The sequence below is a fragment of the Pongo pygmaeus genome, chromosome X (assembly GCF_028885625.2).
Source record: "Pongo pygmaeus isolate AG05252 chromosome X, NHGRI_mPonPyg2-v2.0_pri, whole genome shotgun sequence".
NCBI lineage: Eukaryota > Metazoa > Chordata > Mammalia > Primates > Hominidae > Pongo > Pongo pygmaeus.
This window is the reverse complement of record NC_072396.2, coordinates 41,451,028-41,468,052: the sequence shown is the minus strand read 5'-3', so window position 1 is coordinate 41,468,052 and position 17,025 is coordinate 41,451,028. Positions and strand designations below refer to the sequence as shown.

At 46.2% G+C, this 17,025-nt stretch overlaps 1 protein-coding gene and 1 pseudogene across 1 annotated transcript; one reads left to right on the top strand and one right to left on the bottom strand.

The window, feature by feature from the left end:
• Window positions 1–10,067: 10,067 nt before the first annotated feature.
• Window positions 10,068–11,600, bottom strand: LOC129024444 (putative E3 ubiquitin-protein ligase makorin-4). The gene has a single exon (XM_054471526.2). The coding sequence runs from the start codon at window positions 11,598–11,600 to the stop codon at window positions 10,068–10,070; it is 1,533 nt and encodes a 510-aa protein (XP_054327501.1).
• Window positions 11,601–13,256: 1,656 nt separating this feature from the next.
• On the top strand, window positions 13,257–16,150 carry LOC134738999 (TNFAIP3-interacting protein 2-like; annotated as a pseudogene).
• The last annotated feature ends 875 nt before the right edge of the window (window positions 16,151–17,025 follow it).

Genomic DNA, 17,025 nt, shown 5'->3' with positions numbered 1-17,025 from the left:
TATTAAAACTCTGAGGCCAGGTGCAGAGGCTCACACCTGTAATCCCAGCACTTTGGGAGGCTGAGGTGGGTGGATCACGAGGTCAGGAGTTCAAGACCAGCCTGGCCAACATGGTGAAACCCCGTCTCTACTATAAATACAAAAATTAGCTGGGTGTGGTGGCGGGTGCCTGTAATCCCAGCTGCTTGGGAGGCTGAGGCAGGAGAATTGCTTGAACTCAGGAGGCGGAGGTTGCAGTGAGCCAAGATTGCAGCACTGCACTCCAGACTGGGTAACAGAGCCAGACTCCGTCTCGGAAACAAAAAAAAAAAAAAAAAGAAAACTCTGAAGCACTCCACACTACAAACTGCAGATTGCCTCAATTGAAGAAGTAGCAACGGTATCGGAGGGAAGAAATTGATGGTGGAGATATGTAGGCAATAATATGGCAAAAATTGGCAATGAATTGGTTGTAAAACATGTCTTTTTTTGTTTGTTTGTTTGTTTGTGTTTGAGACTGAGTCTTGCTCTGTCACCCAGGCTGGAGTGCAGTGGCGCAATCTCAGCTCACTGCAACCTCTACCTCCCAGGTTCAAGTAATTCTCCTGCCTCAGCCTCCCAAGTAGCTGGGATTACAGGCACACACCACCATACCTTGCTAATTTTTGTATTTTTAGTAGAGACAGGGTTTCACCATGTTGGCCAGGCTGGTCTCAAACTCCTGACCTCAGGTGATCCACTCACCTTGGCCTCCCAAAGTGCTGAGATTACAGGCATGAGCCACCGTGCCTGGCCATGAAAACATATTAAATTAAGTTTAAAGCTGCCTCCTAACATATTTTAAGCTCAGCCTAAACATTTCTCCATACATAGTGAACTGTAGCCTCACTGGATGTATAAATATACTATAACCTACTCTGTGCTAATCACAGAGCTTCAGCCAATCACAGGCAGCCAACTGTTCAAACTGTGTTTAAATAAGGCAAACACTGAGCTGGAACCAATCCAGCTGTTTCTGTACCTTACTTCCATTTTCTGTACATTGCTTTCCTTTTTCTGTTCATAAATATTATCTGACAATGTGGTAGCTCCAGAGTCACACTGAACCTATTCTGGTTCTGGGAGCTGACTGATTTGTGAATTGTTCTTTGCTCGACTAAACTCTGTAACATTTCATTTGTCTAAAGTTTTTTTGTTTGTTTGTTTTGTTTTGAGACAGGGTCTCACTCTGTCGCCCAGACTGCAGTGCAGTGGCACGATCTCAGCTCACCACAACCTCTGCCTTCCAGGCTCAAGCAATTCTCCTGCCTCAGTCTCCTGAGTAGCTGGGATTACAGGCACATGCCACTACCGCCCGGCTAATTTTTGTATTTTTAGTGAAGACGGGGTTTCACCATGTTGGCCAGATTGGTCTTGAACTCCTGACCTCAAATGATCCACCCACCTTGGCCTCTCAAAGTTTGGGATTACAGGTATGAGCCACTGTGCCTGGCCTAAAGTTTTTTTTTTGTTTTTGTTTTTAAAACACACATGAAGGGAGCGTATAAAAGGAATTAAATTGCCAGCATTATATAAAAAAGATAAGGTAAATTCCTCTGTCAACCATGATGGAGCAACAAGTACAAGACTTGCCTTTCTAATGTAAACAACTAGAAACTGGACAAAATACATGAAACAACTTGTTCTAGACATTGAACACCAGGCAGCATGGAATTGCAATATCTGAAAGAAAGAAACCAAATGAAGAGATACCTACTGACTAGGGGCACTTTCCAGAATGCAGTGTGAGAGGGGAAATCCAAGCACAGCACAGAAGTCTTGCTGAGTTGAAGAGATGAAGATTGGAGTTCAGGAAAGCTAAGATAGCTGGAATTTCGGGAGAAGACTACCAGAGAAGAGTGAGCTATGCAGAGAGAGCTAAAGTGACTGGCTGACTTCCTTTGGCTGGCTATAAATTAATGCATACGTAATAGGGTAAGACCCCACAAGATTAGGCAAAGGATAACTACCACAGAAAGGAGTACCACCAAGGAGCTGTTAGCTGAACAATTCTCAGAGCTTTCATAGGACTGGGAGATGTTTGAGTTCTGACCACTCAGAGTGGAGAAACACCAGGGTATTCAGTAGAGCCTAGAAAGTTTAAACCTCAATAATAGGTCTAAACTAGCCCTGGATGAAAGGCTATTCTAGACCTGCCATAAGAGAGCTAAAAAATAAGCCATGAAAAGATCAGCCTGAACTGTATGGAACTTAATTGTGTGTCAAAACAAAACTCAGCATGCCTTAAAGAAGACAATAAAACTCAGACCTCAACAATGTAACATTCATAATGTTCAGCATCCAGTCAAAATTACTAAACTTGCTAAAAGGCATAAAAATGTGACCCATATCAGGAGAAAAATCAGTCAATAGAAATAGACCCAGAGGCAACAGAGATGAGGGAATTAGCAGACAAGGACTTTATTTTTATTTATTTATTTATTTTTTATTATTATACTTTAAGTTTTATTGTACATGTGCACAATGTGCAGGTTAGTTACATATGTATACATGTGCCATGCTGATGTGCTGCACCTGTTAACTCTCCATTTAGCATTAGGTGTATCTCCTAATGCTATCCCTCCCCCCTCCCCCCACCCCACAACAGTCCCCAGAGTGTGATGTTCCCCTTCCTGTGTCCATGTGTTCTCACTGTTCAATTCCCATCTATGAGTGAGAACATGCGGTGTTTGGTTTTTTGTCCAGACAAGGACTTTAAACAGCTGTTACAGGTATGTTAATATACTTAGAGGAAAACATAACATAAAAGAGGAGAAAAATATAAGACTTTTTATTTTTATTTATTTATTTATTTAGAGACAGAGTCTTGCTCTATCACCCAGGCTGGAGTGCAGTGGCGTGACCTTGGCTCACTGCAACCTCCACTTCCCAGGTTCAAGCAATTCTCCTTCCTCAGCCTCCCAAGTAGCTGGGATTACAGACATGCACCACCACACCCAGGTAATTTTTGTATTTTTAGTAGAGATGAGATTTTGTCATGTTCACCAGGCTGGTCTTAAACTCCTGGCCTCAAGTGATCCACCTGCCTCAGCTTCACAGAGTGCTGGGATTACAGGTGTGAGCCACCACACCCAGCCAGAAGACTTTTTAAAAAGAACCAAATGACAAATATTGTATGATTCCACTTATATAAAGCAGTTAGAATAGTCAAATTCACAGAGACAGAAAGTAAACTGGTGGTTGCCACGGGTTGGGAGGGAGGGAGAAATTGGATGTTTTTGTTTAACGGATACAGAGTTTCAATTTGGGAATATGAAAAAGTTCTAGAGATGGATGGCAGTGATGGTTGCATAATAATGTGAACATGCTTAATGCCACTGAACTGGACACTTAAAAATGGTAAAAATAGTAAATTTTATGTTCTGTAGGTTGTACCACAATTTTTTTAAAAAAGAGCGAAATGGAACTTCTGGAGCTAAAAAATACAGTATTTGAAATGAAATATTCACTGGATGGACTTAGCAGTAGATTAGAACCTACAGAAGAAAAGGTCAATGAATTCTAAAAAATAGCAATAGAGACTGTCTAAACTGAAGTATAAGGAGAAAAAAAGGCTAAAAATGAACAGAGCTTCAGTGGCCTGGGAGAAACAATATTAATGATCTAACAGATGTGTACCTGAAGTCTGCGAAGATGAGATTAATAGCAGATTAGATGCTGCAGAAGAAAAATTAGTGAACTTGAAGGCATAACAATAAAAACTATGCAAAATGCAGCAGACACAGAAAAAAAGACTGAAGAAAAAGAAGAAAGGAAAACAACCTCACTGACCTGTGAGACAATATCAAGCAGTCTAGCATACTCAAAATTGACTTTCAGGAGAGGAGAGAAACGGTAGTAGCAGAAAAAAATATCTGAAGAAATAATGGTCAAAATTTTTAAAACTGGGCAAGGCACAGTGGCTCACGCCTGTAATTCCAGCACTTTGGGAAGTCGAGGTAGGCGGATCACCTGAGGTCGAGAGTTTTGACAAAACCCCGTCTCTACGAAAAATACAAAAATTAGCTGGGCATGGTGGCATGCACTTGTAATCCCAACTACTCAGGAGGCTGAGGCACAAGAATCACTTGAACCAGGGAGGCGGAGGTTGCAGTGAGCCAAGATCGTGTCACTGTACTTTAGACTGGGTGACAGAGGAGACTCTTTCTCAAAAAAATTTTTTTAAACTGGATGAAAATTATAAACATACAGATATGCAGCTATGAGAAGCTCAATGGTCCCAAATAGAATAAATATTAAGGAAATCATACCAAGGAAAATCATAATCAAATTCCTATAAAACAATGATAATGAGAAAATATTAAAAATAGCAAGAGGAATTGGCTTTGCAGAGGAGCAAAAAGAGAGAGAAATAGAAAGAAAATAAACTGCAGACTTCTCATCAGAAATTATGCAAACCAGAAGAATATGAAATGACATCTTTAAAACACTGAGGAAAAAATGTCAACCTAGAATTCTGTACACAAAGAAAATACAGGTGAAATATGAAGGTGAAATAAAGACTTTTCCAGATAAATAGCTGAGAGAATTTGTTGCCAGCAGACATGAACCACAAGAAATGTTCAAAGAAGTTCCCCAGATGGGAACTTAAATTTATACAAATGAATAAACAGCACAGCAATGATAAATATAAAATACCTTTTCCTGGCCGAGTGTGGTGGCTCATGCCCGTAATCCCAGCACTTTGGGAGGCTGAGGCAGGTGAATCACCTGAGGTCAGGAGTCCGAGACCAGCCTGGCCAACATGGTGAAACCCTGTCTCTACTAAAAATACGAAAATTAGCTGGGTGTGTTGGCAGGCACCTGCAATCCCAGCTACCTGGGAGGCTGAGGCAGAATCGCTTGAACCTGGGAGGTGGATTTGGCAGTGAGCCAAGATCGGGTCACTGCACTCCAACCTGGACAACAGAGCAAAACTCCATCTCAAAAAAAAAAAAAGAGAGAGAGAGACATGGGGCCTAATGGCAGGTGTTGGGGTAATGGGGGATGCATCCCTCATGAATAGATTAATGCCCTCCCCATGTGGAGTGGGGAGTCGCGCTCACTCTATTAGCTCCCTTGAGAGCTGATTGTTAAAAAGAGCCTGGCACCTCCCTCCCCTGTTTCTTACCTTCTCTCTCACCGTGTGATTTCTGCCAGCTCTCCTTCCCCTTTCGCCATGAGTGCCGGCAGCTTGAGGCTCTCACCAGATGCAGATGACAGCACTCTGCTTCCAGTACAGCCCTGCAGAACCATGAGTCAAATACACTTTTTTTTCCCTCTTTTTCAAGACAGGGCAAAAGGGACTTTGCAGGTGTGATTAAGTTAAGGATTTTGAGATGGGGAGATTTTTCTGAATCTGGTTGGGCCTGTTACAATCACAAGGTTCTTACAAGATCGGAGTCAGAAAAGGAGACGTGATGACAAAAGCCGAGGTCAGAGTGATGTGACTGCTGGTTTTGCAGGTGGCCTCCAGAAGCTGGAAAAGGCAAGGGAATGGAGCCACCAGAAGGAACCAGTCCTGCCAACACCCTGATTTTAGTCCACTGACATCCATTTTGGACTTTTGACCTCCAGAACTGTAGCCTCAATGTCCTCATCTATAAAGTGATAAGATAAACTCATAAGGTAGGTACTATTTTATTAGAGGACATGCCAGATAAAGAGGGAGCCAGATAAAGGCTGTTATAGAAAATGGGGAGAGAGCCAGATAGAGGCTGGGCAAGTTGTCAGATCGTGAAGCAAGACTAACCCAAAGTGGAGAGAGAGAGAGGTCAAGACTAGGAAACATCCTAGACTACCATGAAGGCTAAGGAAGTTTCAGCAAGGACTAGGGGGAGCCTTGAGCTAAAGTCAGCTCACAAAGGTGTCCTGTGTATCTGAGGAAAGTGTCAGCCTTAGTATCCTTGCTGTCACTCGCTGGGAGTAACTCATGGGAGGTGTGGCTTTAGTGCCAACATGGCAACGGATTTCAGACCATAGCATTGGGGGCCCTTGTTCAATTATGCTCTCTGTCATTGCAAGTCTGTGAGGTGCATTTTTTTTTTTTTTTTTTTTGAGATGGAGTCTTGCTCTGTCGCCAGGCTGGAGTGCAGTGGTGCGATCTCGGCTCACTGCAACCTCCGCCCCCCAGGTTCAAGCGATCTTCCTGCCTCAGCCTCCCGAGTAGTTAGGACTATAGGCATGCACCACCACGCCCAGCTAATTTTTGTATTTTTAGTAGAGACGGGGTTTCACCATGTTGGCCAGGATGGTCTAGATCTCTTGACCTCATGATCTGCCCGCCTTGGCCTCCCAAAGTGCTGGGATTACAGGCGTGAGCCACCGCGCCAGGTCTTGTGAGGTGTATTCCTACAGCCACTGCATAACCAACCCCAAGCGGTCCCCAAGTCTAGTCAAAGTGAAATTATTCCATGTCCTAATTCATGGGTGCCACCAATGACTGAATCTTTGAGAGCCCACAGCAGTCTTTTCATCCTCTGAACCCCTACTGGCCTTGTGGGCTGTTCCCCTTGTTCCTTATTTGGTTTGTACTGTCCTGAATTACAAGCCATTTCTTGCTTTTTTTCAGTCACTTATAAATTTGGTAATCCAGTTAGGAATTAGAGGTATGCCAAATCGCTAATCACATGTGAGACTATCAAATCACCTAAGGGTTATTACAAAACATTTTTTTATTTCTTCAGGTTTTCATTTTATGCTGAAGCTGATATATTCCAACTGCAAAAGTATTAGTAACCATAATGGCTGGCCACGGTGGCTCATGCCTGTAATCTCAGCACTTTTGGAGGCTGAGGGGGAATGGATCACTTGAGGTCAGGAGTTCGAGATCAGCCTGGCCAACATAGTGAAACCCTGCCTCTACTAAAAATACAAAAATTAGCTGGGCGTGGTAGCGCATGCCTGTAATCCCGGCTACTCGGGAGGCTGAGGCATGAGAATCGCTTGAACCTGGGAGGCGGAGGTTGCCGCGAGCCGAGATCATGCCATTGCACTCCAGCCTGAGCAACAGAGTGAGACTCGTCCTCAAAAAAAAAAAAAGTATTAGTAGTCATAACTATTATTGACATGCAGACAGTAAAAAGTGAGTGATTTTTTCCTGTTTACTATACCTTTGTTTAGAACGTTTTTGTGTTATATAAACACATATACACACAAATTTCCTTTTACAAAAATGAAATTATTCTATACACACTACCTGCCACTTGCTTGCTTCACTTATGTATTATGGACATGTTACTACTTATAGATGGACCTAATTCTACATAAAATGCCATTGTATACTATTTCTTTACCAGTCCCTTTTGGTAAGCATGTAAGTTATTTGCAATTTTTAATCACAAACAACAATCTAATAAACATTCTTGTCTATACATTATCGACAATTTATGAAAGAAAATCAGTAGCACAATTCTTAGAATTACCCTGTTGAGCCAAAGAGTATTCACATTTAAAATTTTGCTAGCTACTGCCAAAGTGCCTTCCAAACAGTTGTATCAATTTATACCCCCATGGAATGACAATTTTTTAAGCTCATGTCTTTGGTAGGACAAGGATGCTTTTCTGAACCAGATATTAAGCTTCAAGATACTAAAAAAAAATTTCCTCACTTGCATTTACTATGATTAACTTGTCATTATAATTATTATAAAATCATGGAAAATTAAATATTGGTCTCCATTTAAGGTATGTGTGCTGTAACAAATTGCCACAAACTGAATGCCTTAGAACACAATTTTATTATCTTAACAATTCTGGAGGTTAGAAGTCTGGCACGGGTCTTACTGGGTTAAAATCAAAGTGTCAGGCTGCTGTAACAAATTTCCACAAACTGAATGGCTTAGAACAACACAATTTTATTATCTTAACAATTCTGAAGGTTATTATCTTAACAATTCTGAAGGTTAGAATTCTGGCACGGGTCTTATTGGGTTAAAATCAAAATGTCAGGTTGCTGTAACAAATTGCCACAAACTGAATGGTTTAGAACAACACAAATTTATTATCTTAACCATTCCAGGGGTTAGAAGTCTGGCACAGGTCTTTTTTTTTTTTTTTAATTTTTTTTTTTTATTATCATACTTTAAGTTTTAGGGTACATGTGAACAATGTGCAGGTTAGTTACATATGTATACATGCTGGCACAGGTCTTACTGGGTTAAAATCAAAGTGTCAGGATGGGCGCAGTGGCTCACGCCTGTAATCCCAGCACTTTGGGGGGGCTGAGGGCAGGTGGATCACCTGAGGTCAGGAGTTCGAGACCAGCCTGGCCAACATGGTGAAACCCGACAACAAAATGCTCCAAATGAGGACAAAGGTTTTTCAGAAAGTGCCTATATTGGAAAGGCTAGATTGTAAAACATTAAATACAACTGTGTATCCAAGACCCAGTTTGGGTTAATATATGGGATAATCAGGTAGTTTTAACCTCTATGGCTAACTCTATTTCTCTATTTATATAAACAGAGCTAGTACTGCTATATTGACAACTACCAATATACTGCTTTGTCCTTTAAGATCTAACCGCCACACAAGACTTAAACCCCTAAACCAAGGTTTTCTTTTTTTTTTTTTTTTTTTTTTGAGACGGAGTCTCGCTCTGTCGCCCGGGCTGGAGTGCAGTGGCGCAATCTCAGTTCACTGCAAGCTCTGCCTCCCAGGTTCACGCCATTCTCCCGCCTCAGCCTCCCGAGTAGCTGGGACTACAGGTGCCCACCACCACACCTGGCTAACTTTTTGTATTTTTAGTAGAGACAGGGTTTCACCATTCACAGGGTGGTCTCCATCTCCTGACCTTGTGATCCGCCCGCCTCAGCCTCCCAAAGTGCTGGGATTACAGGCATGAGCCACCTCGCCCGGCCTTAAACCAAGGTTTTCTACCAAAGCCAAGAATACTGCATCTATGCAGGTTTGAGAAGCTTATCACACACCCACACTCACACATACCATGTCACCCCGTGGAGGTCAACTTCCAACTCTGCATTGATGTTATGCCTTTATATCTTTTATATGTATTCTTTCTCAATTTTCCTATCATGCAAAACAGTAGAAATCTGAACACATTCACACTTGGTTCTGGTTACCCAGTAGTACTACTTGTATGCAATTAAACGAGAGACCAAAACTACAGAACAAGTGCATGTGGTAGGGATTACAGGGGTAGGGAACAGATATAAAAACACAGATGTGCAGATTTAACCAGAAACCTCAAGGATCCACGTTCCATGTCTGGAGCAGAAGGCTACTGGCCAGCTTAGGTCCCTTATTGGACCCCAAAGCAGGGCCACTGCTTTTATTTTTGAACCTGGGGTCCTCAAAATTAGTGTGTGAAAAGTCCATAAACACAATCTGGTTGAAAACAGATGATGCAACACACCTAAACTAACTGTCCAACAGTTAAATTCGTGTTACAAAAAAACTAACTTTAAGGCCAGGCACAGTGACTTATGCCTGTTACAAAAAACTGACTTTAAAGCCAGGCGCGGTGGCTCATGCCTGTTACAAAAAACTAACTTTAAGGCTGGGCATGGTGGCTGACGCCTGTAATCCCAGCACTTTGGAAAGTAGTGGCAGGTGGATCACCTGAGGTCAGGGGTTCAAGACCAGCCTGACCAATATGGTGAAACCCCGTTTCTACTAAAAATGAGAAAAATTAGCTGGGCATTGTAGCGTGTATCTGTAGTCCCAGCAACTTGGGAGGCTGAGACAGGAGAATGGCTTGAACCCGGAAGGCAGAGGTTGCAGTGAGCCAAGATTGCACCACTGCACTCCAGCCTGAGTGACAGAGTGGGACTCTGTCTCAATAAAACAAAAAACAAAAAACAAAAAATCCTTTAACATTTATTTTTGTAACTTTTTCCAACAGGGAAAACAACACACTCCTTGGGGAAAGGTGAGGGGTTGAGAAGACAGGCCCCGGGTACATATTCTTACCACAGCACCTGGAGTTGATAGGCCTGCCTAGGAGAGAACACAGGCACTGCCACACCACCACAGGGGACAGCTGCTGTCTGGGGTCAGCAGACCAGCTCACACACCACGCAAGGTTTCTATAGATCTAAGACACAAAATTCTTCATCACAAAACAAGTCCCAGTCATTTTCAGAGTCTGTCAGTTCGTCGTCCCGACCTGCAGCCGAAAGCATAAGCAACATCTCGCCCAGCTCAAAGGTGACAGCCTCTTCTTCATTGTCAAAGGGGTTGCTGTTTGCTCCTTCCTCAAAGAATTCCCAGAAGTGGTTCCTTCGTTGGCCTGGGTTTCTGCTTGATGTTCCCACTTGCTGTCTCTGTGGCTCCTCTCTACGGCCATCAGGGTACATATGCTTGTAAAAACAGTTCCCTCCAAATGGGCAGCTCCCACGTCCTTCATCAAAATACTTGCATGCCTTGTCGCTCATTGCCTCCTTGTATTTCTGAATGAGTTTCTGCTTCTCTTCTTTCTCCTCCACCCAGTACTCACTTGGAATGACAAAGTTAGATGTGATTCGGCATTGTGGGCAGGACTTGACGATCCTGCTCTCAAATTCCTTAGCACTCCTCCACTTGCGAATGCACTTGAGACAGAAGGTGTGGTTGCAGTTGGAGAGGATCCCGAAGCGGTGCTCGCTGGGGTTGGCTTTCTCATAGACCACCTCCATGCAGATCCCACACACCTTGTCCTTGCTGCGCTGCACAGCAAATGAGAACTCCATGTCTTTCTCATGGGCTTCAATGCACGATTGTATATGCTGTGATCTCTGGGCAGCATCCATTGGATGCAGGACCTGCAGCCCACACATGTCACATAAATCTCCGTGGAGATACACACAGTTCTCCCCATATCGGCACTGTCCCACTGCAGCATAGGGGCATAGCTGCTTCTTTGTTTCCACGGCAGTTTGCTCTTCCTCTGATTCTTCCTTGGTCACTGAGCCCTGCAGGGGTGCTTCAGTGCAGGAAGGCACAGTACGGCCACAGTAGGGTTGCCCAGGAACAAACTCAATGGCATTCACCCAGTCCTCTGAACCTGCTCCTACAGTTGCAAAGTTTGAATTTCTTGACTCAGCTTCGTTTGTATTCATTTCAACAAGTGGTCCAACTATCGATGAGAGACTTGAGGAAACAGCAAGGGATGACTCTGTAGTTAGCTCTGTAGCAGTTGCTTCTTCCTGTTTCAATGGCTTGCTATGTTCACATCTGCAGCGGTCTCCATAAATACAGCACCCTCGCTGAAAATACTTGCACACTACACCACACAGACGGTCAGAGAGGTCATGCGAGTAGCGACAGTTATCTCCTTCCTTACAAATCCCATACTTAAAATACCTACAAGTGACCTGTTTAGTCCAGCTGTCGCCGCTGCCATTGCACGCGTCACTGCCGCCGCACGCGCCGCTGCCGTCATACGCGCCACTGTCGCCCCTGCCGCCACTACCGTCACTACCGTCGCTGCCGCCGCTGCCGCCGACCCCTCCGCCCGCCCTCGGGGACGGGGCGGTGACTGTGGGGATCGGAGTCTGGGAGACCGCTGCCGCCACCTCCGCCGCTGCCGCTCCTGCTCCTGATGTTGTGGCTGCTGTTCCGGGAGCTGCAGCCTCCGCCATTACTGCTTATCCCACGCTCCAAAGGCCCCAGAACGCCCCGGAACGCCCCGGAACTTCCGGGATCACAGACGTCCAAAAGCCCCGGAACTTCCGGGATCACAGAGGTCCAAAGGACCCGAAACTTCCGGGATCACATAGTTCCGGTCCGGCTGTGAGGAGAAGATGGCGAGGACAGGCAAGGGGAGGAGAAGGAGACTGAGGCACCCGCTCGGTCCCTGCCGGCTCCGCCTCTTTTTGTTTAAGAGAGTTTTTTCTCCTTCTGCATGTATCCTTTGTTGGGAGACAGTTCTTCATAGGTCTTGTGTGCTTGCACATCTTGCAAGTAAGGCACTGTACTGTCCTTTGCTCTGGACTATCTTTTCCAGGATATTTGTATAGAGTGCATCCTTGAAAGACAGAGATAGTGTCTCCCTCCAAAGAAAAGGGCAAGCATGCTTACTGTCTAACATAGTAAAGATAATGTTTACATCTGAAGCAAAGGGCAGGCATACTTACTGTCCACTATAATAAAAATAGTCTCCCTCTGGAGTGAAGGGCAGGAATGATTACTGCCCATTATGAAAGGTTCAGATTCCGTAAGTCCAGGGTTTCTCTCCTATAATGCAATCCACTGCACGTGCAGGTGTTACCTGGTCCTCTTTAGAGTTGTCCTGTGAGAATGTGTTGAGCAGGCTTACAGATTTGGCTGGTAAGAGGACAATAAGCACTGATTAGATTCAGACAGTTTATTACTTACATAGACAGAAAAAGAAACAACAGCATGGTGTCAGCTCTCTGCATTCCTTGTCCCACAATAGGACACCCAAACAAAAGAGGCCAAATGACAAGAAACATGAGTGTTGGGGCACCCTGTTGCTGAGGAGTTATTTCATTTTTCTTTCTTTCTTTCTTTTTCTTTTTTTTTTTTTTTGAGACAGTCTCGCTCTGTCGCCCAGGCTGCAGTGCAGTGGGGCATGATCTTGGCTCACTGTAACCTCCACCTCCCGGGTTCAAGTGATTCTCCTGCCTCAGCTTCCCGAGTAGCTGCGATTACAGGCACACATCACCACGCCAAGCTAATTTTTGTATTTTTAGTAGCGACAGGGTTTCACCATGTTGGCCAGGCTGGTCTGGAACACCTGACCTCAAGTGATCCACCCGCTGCGGCCTCCCAAAGTGCTGGGATTATAGGCATGAGCCACCAGAGGAGCCATTACTATACTGCAGCTAAGTAGTTTTATAGCCTGCAGCTTAGCCTCCCTAAGGGAGAGGGGACAAGCTGGAAAGTCCCACACCTCATTGGAACCAAGAGGCTATGAGAGAAACTCCCTCAAGATAGAGAGCCGACAGGGCTCGGGCACTGAAGTTGCCGGCGGCAGTGCGGCCTCCCAGGCAGGCCCACAGTCACGTGCGGGGACCCGGGGTCGGGCGGCCGGGAGGGGGCCCCCGCGCGCAGCTGCAGAGCTCTGCGGCCTGTACTACCAGGTCGGGTAGCGGCAGCGGCGCCTGCAGAACCAGCTGGCCGCCCGCGACTCCCTCATCGCGTGCCTCCTCCGTGCCCGGCTGGCCGCGCTGGAGGGGGACACTGCGCCGTCCCTGGTGGACGCGCTGCTGGAGCAGGTGGCGCTCTTCCGGGAGCAGCTGCAGCGGCAGGAGAACGGCGCCGCGGAGGCCCAGATGCGCCAGGAAATTGAGAGGCTTACTAAGCGACTAGAAGCGAAAGAGAGGGAGATGCAGCAGCTGCTGAGCCAGCCACAGCACGAGCGAGAGAAGGAAGTCGTCCTGATGCGGAGGAGCATGGCGGAGGGGGAACCGGCCCGCCCCACCAGTGACGTTCTGTGCCGCTCCTTGGCCAATGAGACCCACCAGCTGCGGAGGACGCTGACCTCCACTGCCCACATGTGTCAGCATCTGGCCAAGTGTCTGGATGAACGACAGCATGCACAAAGGAACGTGGGGGAGAGAAGTCCTGAAAGTCAGAACATACAGGTAGGGACACCTCTGTCCAGAGTGTTACTGAGGAAGAAAATCGACTGTTAAAACAGAAGGTGACTCATGTTGAAGACCTCAATGCCAAGTGGCAGATATACGATGCCAGCATGGACGAATACATGAGGGGACTCCATGCACAGCTCAGGGGGCTGCAGACCCCCCATGAGCCCGAGCTGATGAGGAAGGAGATCTCCCGGCTCAAGAGACAGTTGGAAGAGAAAATAAACGACTGTGCAGAATTGAAGTAGAAGCTGGCAGGTTCTAGGACGGCCCGGGATGCTGCACTGGAATGGGTGCAGATACTGGAACAGCAGATTCTCGCTTACAAGGATGACTTCATGTCAGAAAGGACAGATCGGGAACAGGCTCAAGGTAGGATTCAGGAACTGGAGGAAAAGGTCACCTCTTTGCTGCACCAGGTGTCCTGGAGACAGGATTCTCAGGAGCCAGACGGCTGCTGGATTCACGCTGGGAGCAAAACTGCCAAGTACTTGGCCACCGATGCAGTGGAGCTTATGGTGCCTGGTGGCTGGAGGCCTGGGACTGGGTCCCACGCAGTTGGAACCCCCTGCAGAGGGCGGGCATCCTGGCGCAACCCAGAGAGGGGGACCTTCAGTGCCCTCACTGCCTGCAGTGCTTCAGTGAGGAACAAGGTGAAGAGCTCCTCAGGCACGTGGCTGAGTGCTGCCAGTGACCAAGATTCCACCCATGCCCTTGTGGCCCCCTGGCCCGGCACAGCTGCTCTCAGGGACAGGGTGGGTGCTCTCAGATGCCATGGATTAAGCTCTACTGAGATCCAAGGCCTCTAGAATAGGTGTGGGGCACTGTGATCGTTCACTTTGGTCCCCCTTTGGCTATGGAACAGGCTGGGTCACAGGGAACTCCCAGCGAGGCTAGAGGCTGGAGGTGGAGATGGGGTCAGGAACATCTGGCAGAGGGAGGTCCTAGTCTTGTGTCTCCATCAGGCTGAAGCCAGAGCAATCTGGGGCTGGTGTGCCAGCCCCTCCCCCAGCCTGCACCTGGGTATGCCACAGCTTGCCAGAAAGGGGTGGCTGCCTGTGGGAGCCACTTGTATGGTCCCCAGGGTGGAAGCCCCATCCTGTTCTATAGAATAAGGTGTCTCCTCTCTGCCTTGAACCAGGAGGTTTGTCAAATGGAGTATTGTGGCTGCACATCACACTAGGGGGCCCATCCCCATCATTGCAGAGCCACGTGTCTGCACTGAAAAACTGCATCACAATAGCATCTCATATATCCAGAAGTTAAAGCACACTTATTTTATCCACCTATTTTTATAATAAATGTTCTTGCTACTGTGAAAAAAACAATAGAAAGGCAAGTGAGAAATGGCGGTATGGCAGCTCCTCACAAGACTGCCTATCCTCTCATGCTTGGGGAGGATCACAGGGCCTTCTGCCACAGCATGGATTGGCTTGCAGTTGAGCTTTGCTTACATGGCCTATGAGGATATATGCACGGTTTTCAGGGCACCAGCACAGAGGAGTTCCCCTACATAATCGGGGCTCAAGAAACTGGTGCCAAAATGTTGATATCTGGTGACTGGCCTTTCTACAGTAAAACACTGTCCATCTCTGAGTGTCATGTTTTCTACCAGATTCCATGAAACTGTGGTGGGCTGACTTGTTAGCTTGTTGAGTAGGACAAAATCTCAGACCTTTTATAGTTCTTGACAGCTTTAGTGAGGAGGGCGGGATACTGACAGAGACATGGCTTTCTAGAAGGAGAAGGATGAGGATATTGTGGGTAAATTTAATGAAATTTGAGGGCCGGGCATGGTGGCTCACACCTGTAATCCCAGCAATTTGTGAGGCCAAGGCAAGCAGATTGCTTGAGCTCAGGAGTTTGAGACCAGCCTGGGCAACATGGCAAAACCCCGTCTCTACGAAAAATACAAAAATTAGCTGGGCATGGTGACATGTGCCTGTGGTCCCAGCTACTCGGGAGGCTGAGGTGGGAGAATCGCTCAAGCCTGGGAAGTCGAGGCTGCAGTGAGCCAAGAGCGCGCCACTGCACTCCAGCCTGGGCAACAGAGCGAGACCCTGTTTCAAAAAAAAAAAAGAAAAGAAATTTGAAGAAAGTCGCTGAAATATGTTGACCAAATTATCTGGTCAACTAGGCCATAAATAGTTCTTCACTTTATTGCCTGTTCATGATGGGGATTGAAGAGGTGGATGCAGGCTGAGTACCAGGAAGCAGGTTCAAAGACCCCTGCTCAAATGGTGCCCTGGTTCTTGCTAACTCTCCTGCTGGTGTAGAACTTCCTGAACAATTTGGAGTTAGCCTCAGGTCTGCCCCACTGTAACAACTAGTACTAGGTATTGTCTGGTGCACATAAAAGATTCTGCCCTCTTTTAGACAACAATTGCAGAGATGTGTGGAAGGAGGGAAATTCATGACCACTATGGGCAGAAACCAGGTACATCATTAGGAGTTTGGCTGGTTCACTTGGGAGATGAGGAAGTGGGGCTAGTAATGCTTGTCAAGGAAGAATGGCAATGTAAACTGGGTCTTATGGCTCAGCCCCTCCTGTGGTCCATCATGTCTGCCTTAGATCCACTAGGAGAAAACAGTAGAAGGTTTTTTTTTTTTTTTTTTTGCCATAGAGCCTGGCTGCAATAAGGGAGCTGTGGACCTTTCAGGGAGATTTCCCTGAGACAGACAAACTCCTATGGGAAACCATAGATGAGGCATTGAGTAATATTCAGGCTCTCACTGCCTTGAATTTGGGTTTACAATGCTGGCAAAGGTGACCCACTGGAGAATGAGAAGCTGACCCAATCAAACCTAGGTAGATGCTGCTGCCCTGGAAAACTTCCCTTGTGTGAAACCAGATGAGAACATAAGAGATGTTATCTTGGTGATGGGGCAGCAGAGGCCCTGAATTAAAGTGGAATTCTCAAAGAAGGTTGCTGCTGTGCAAGCCTGGGTCAAGTCAGCTAGGGGTCACAAACCCAATAGCTTCAGCTAGAAAACATGCAGCTATGACTGAGTGAAGGGGTCTCCAAAGCTGAAATTGATAGTGTCAACCATCAGGATCTCTACTCAGTCAGTATAAAGTGTGAGTAGGAAAAAACACTGAAAGTTTTTTTGGTTGTGCCATAAGCTTCTGCCACACTCCCTAAATGCAAAGTTTTTTATTTAACAGCTTAGAGCCACTCTCTCCCTCCATGTCCCTGATCCCTCCCCCCTCCTCTACCCCAAACTCAGCTACTTTAAAAATAAAGATTATTAGAGGTGGGGCCAAGATTTTCCTGACCCTAAAGAAAATTGAAAACCATATCTACGCATCCAAGGGGAATTTGGGGAAAGTGAGGAATTCAAACTCCTATGGCTCTGTTGAACACAGGTGCTCAAGTCACTATCCTGCTCAAGTCACTATCCTACCCAGACCTGGGGAAGGCAAAAGCCCTCAGATCCAGCTAATGGTGCTTAG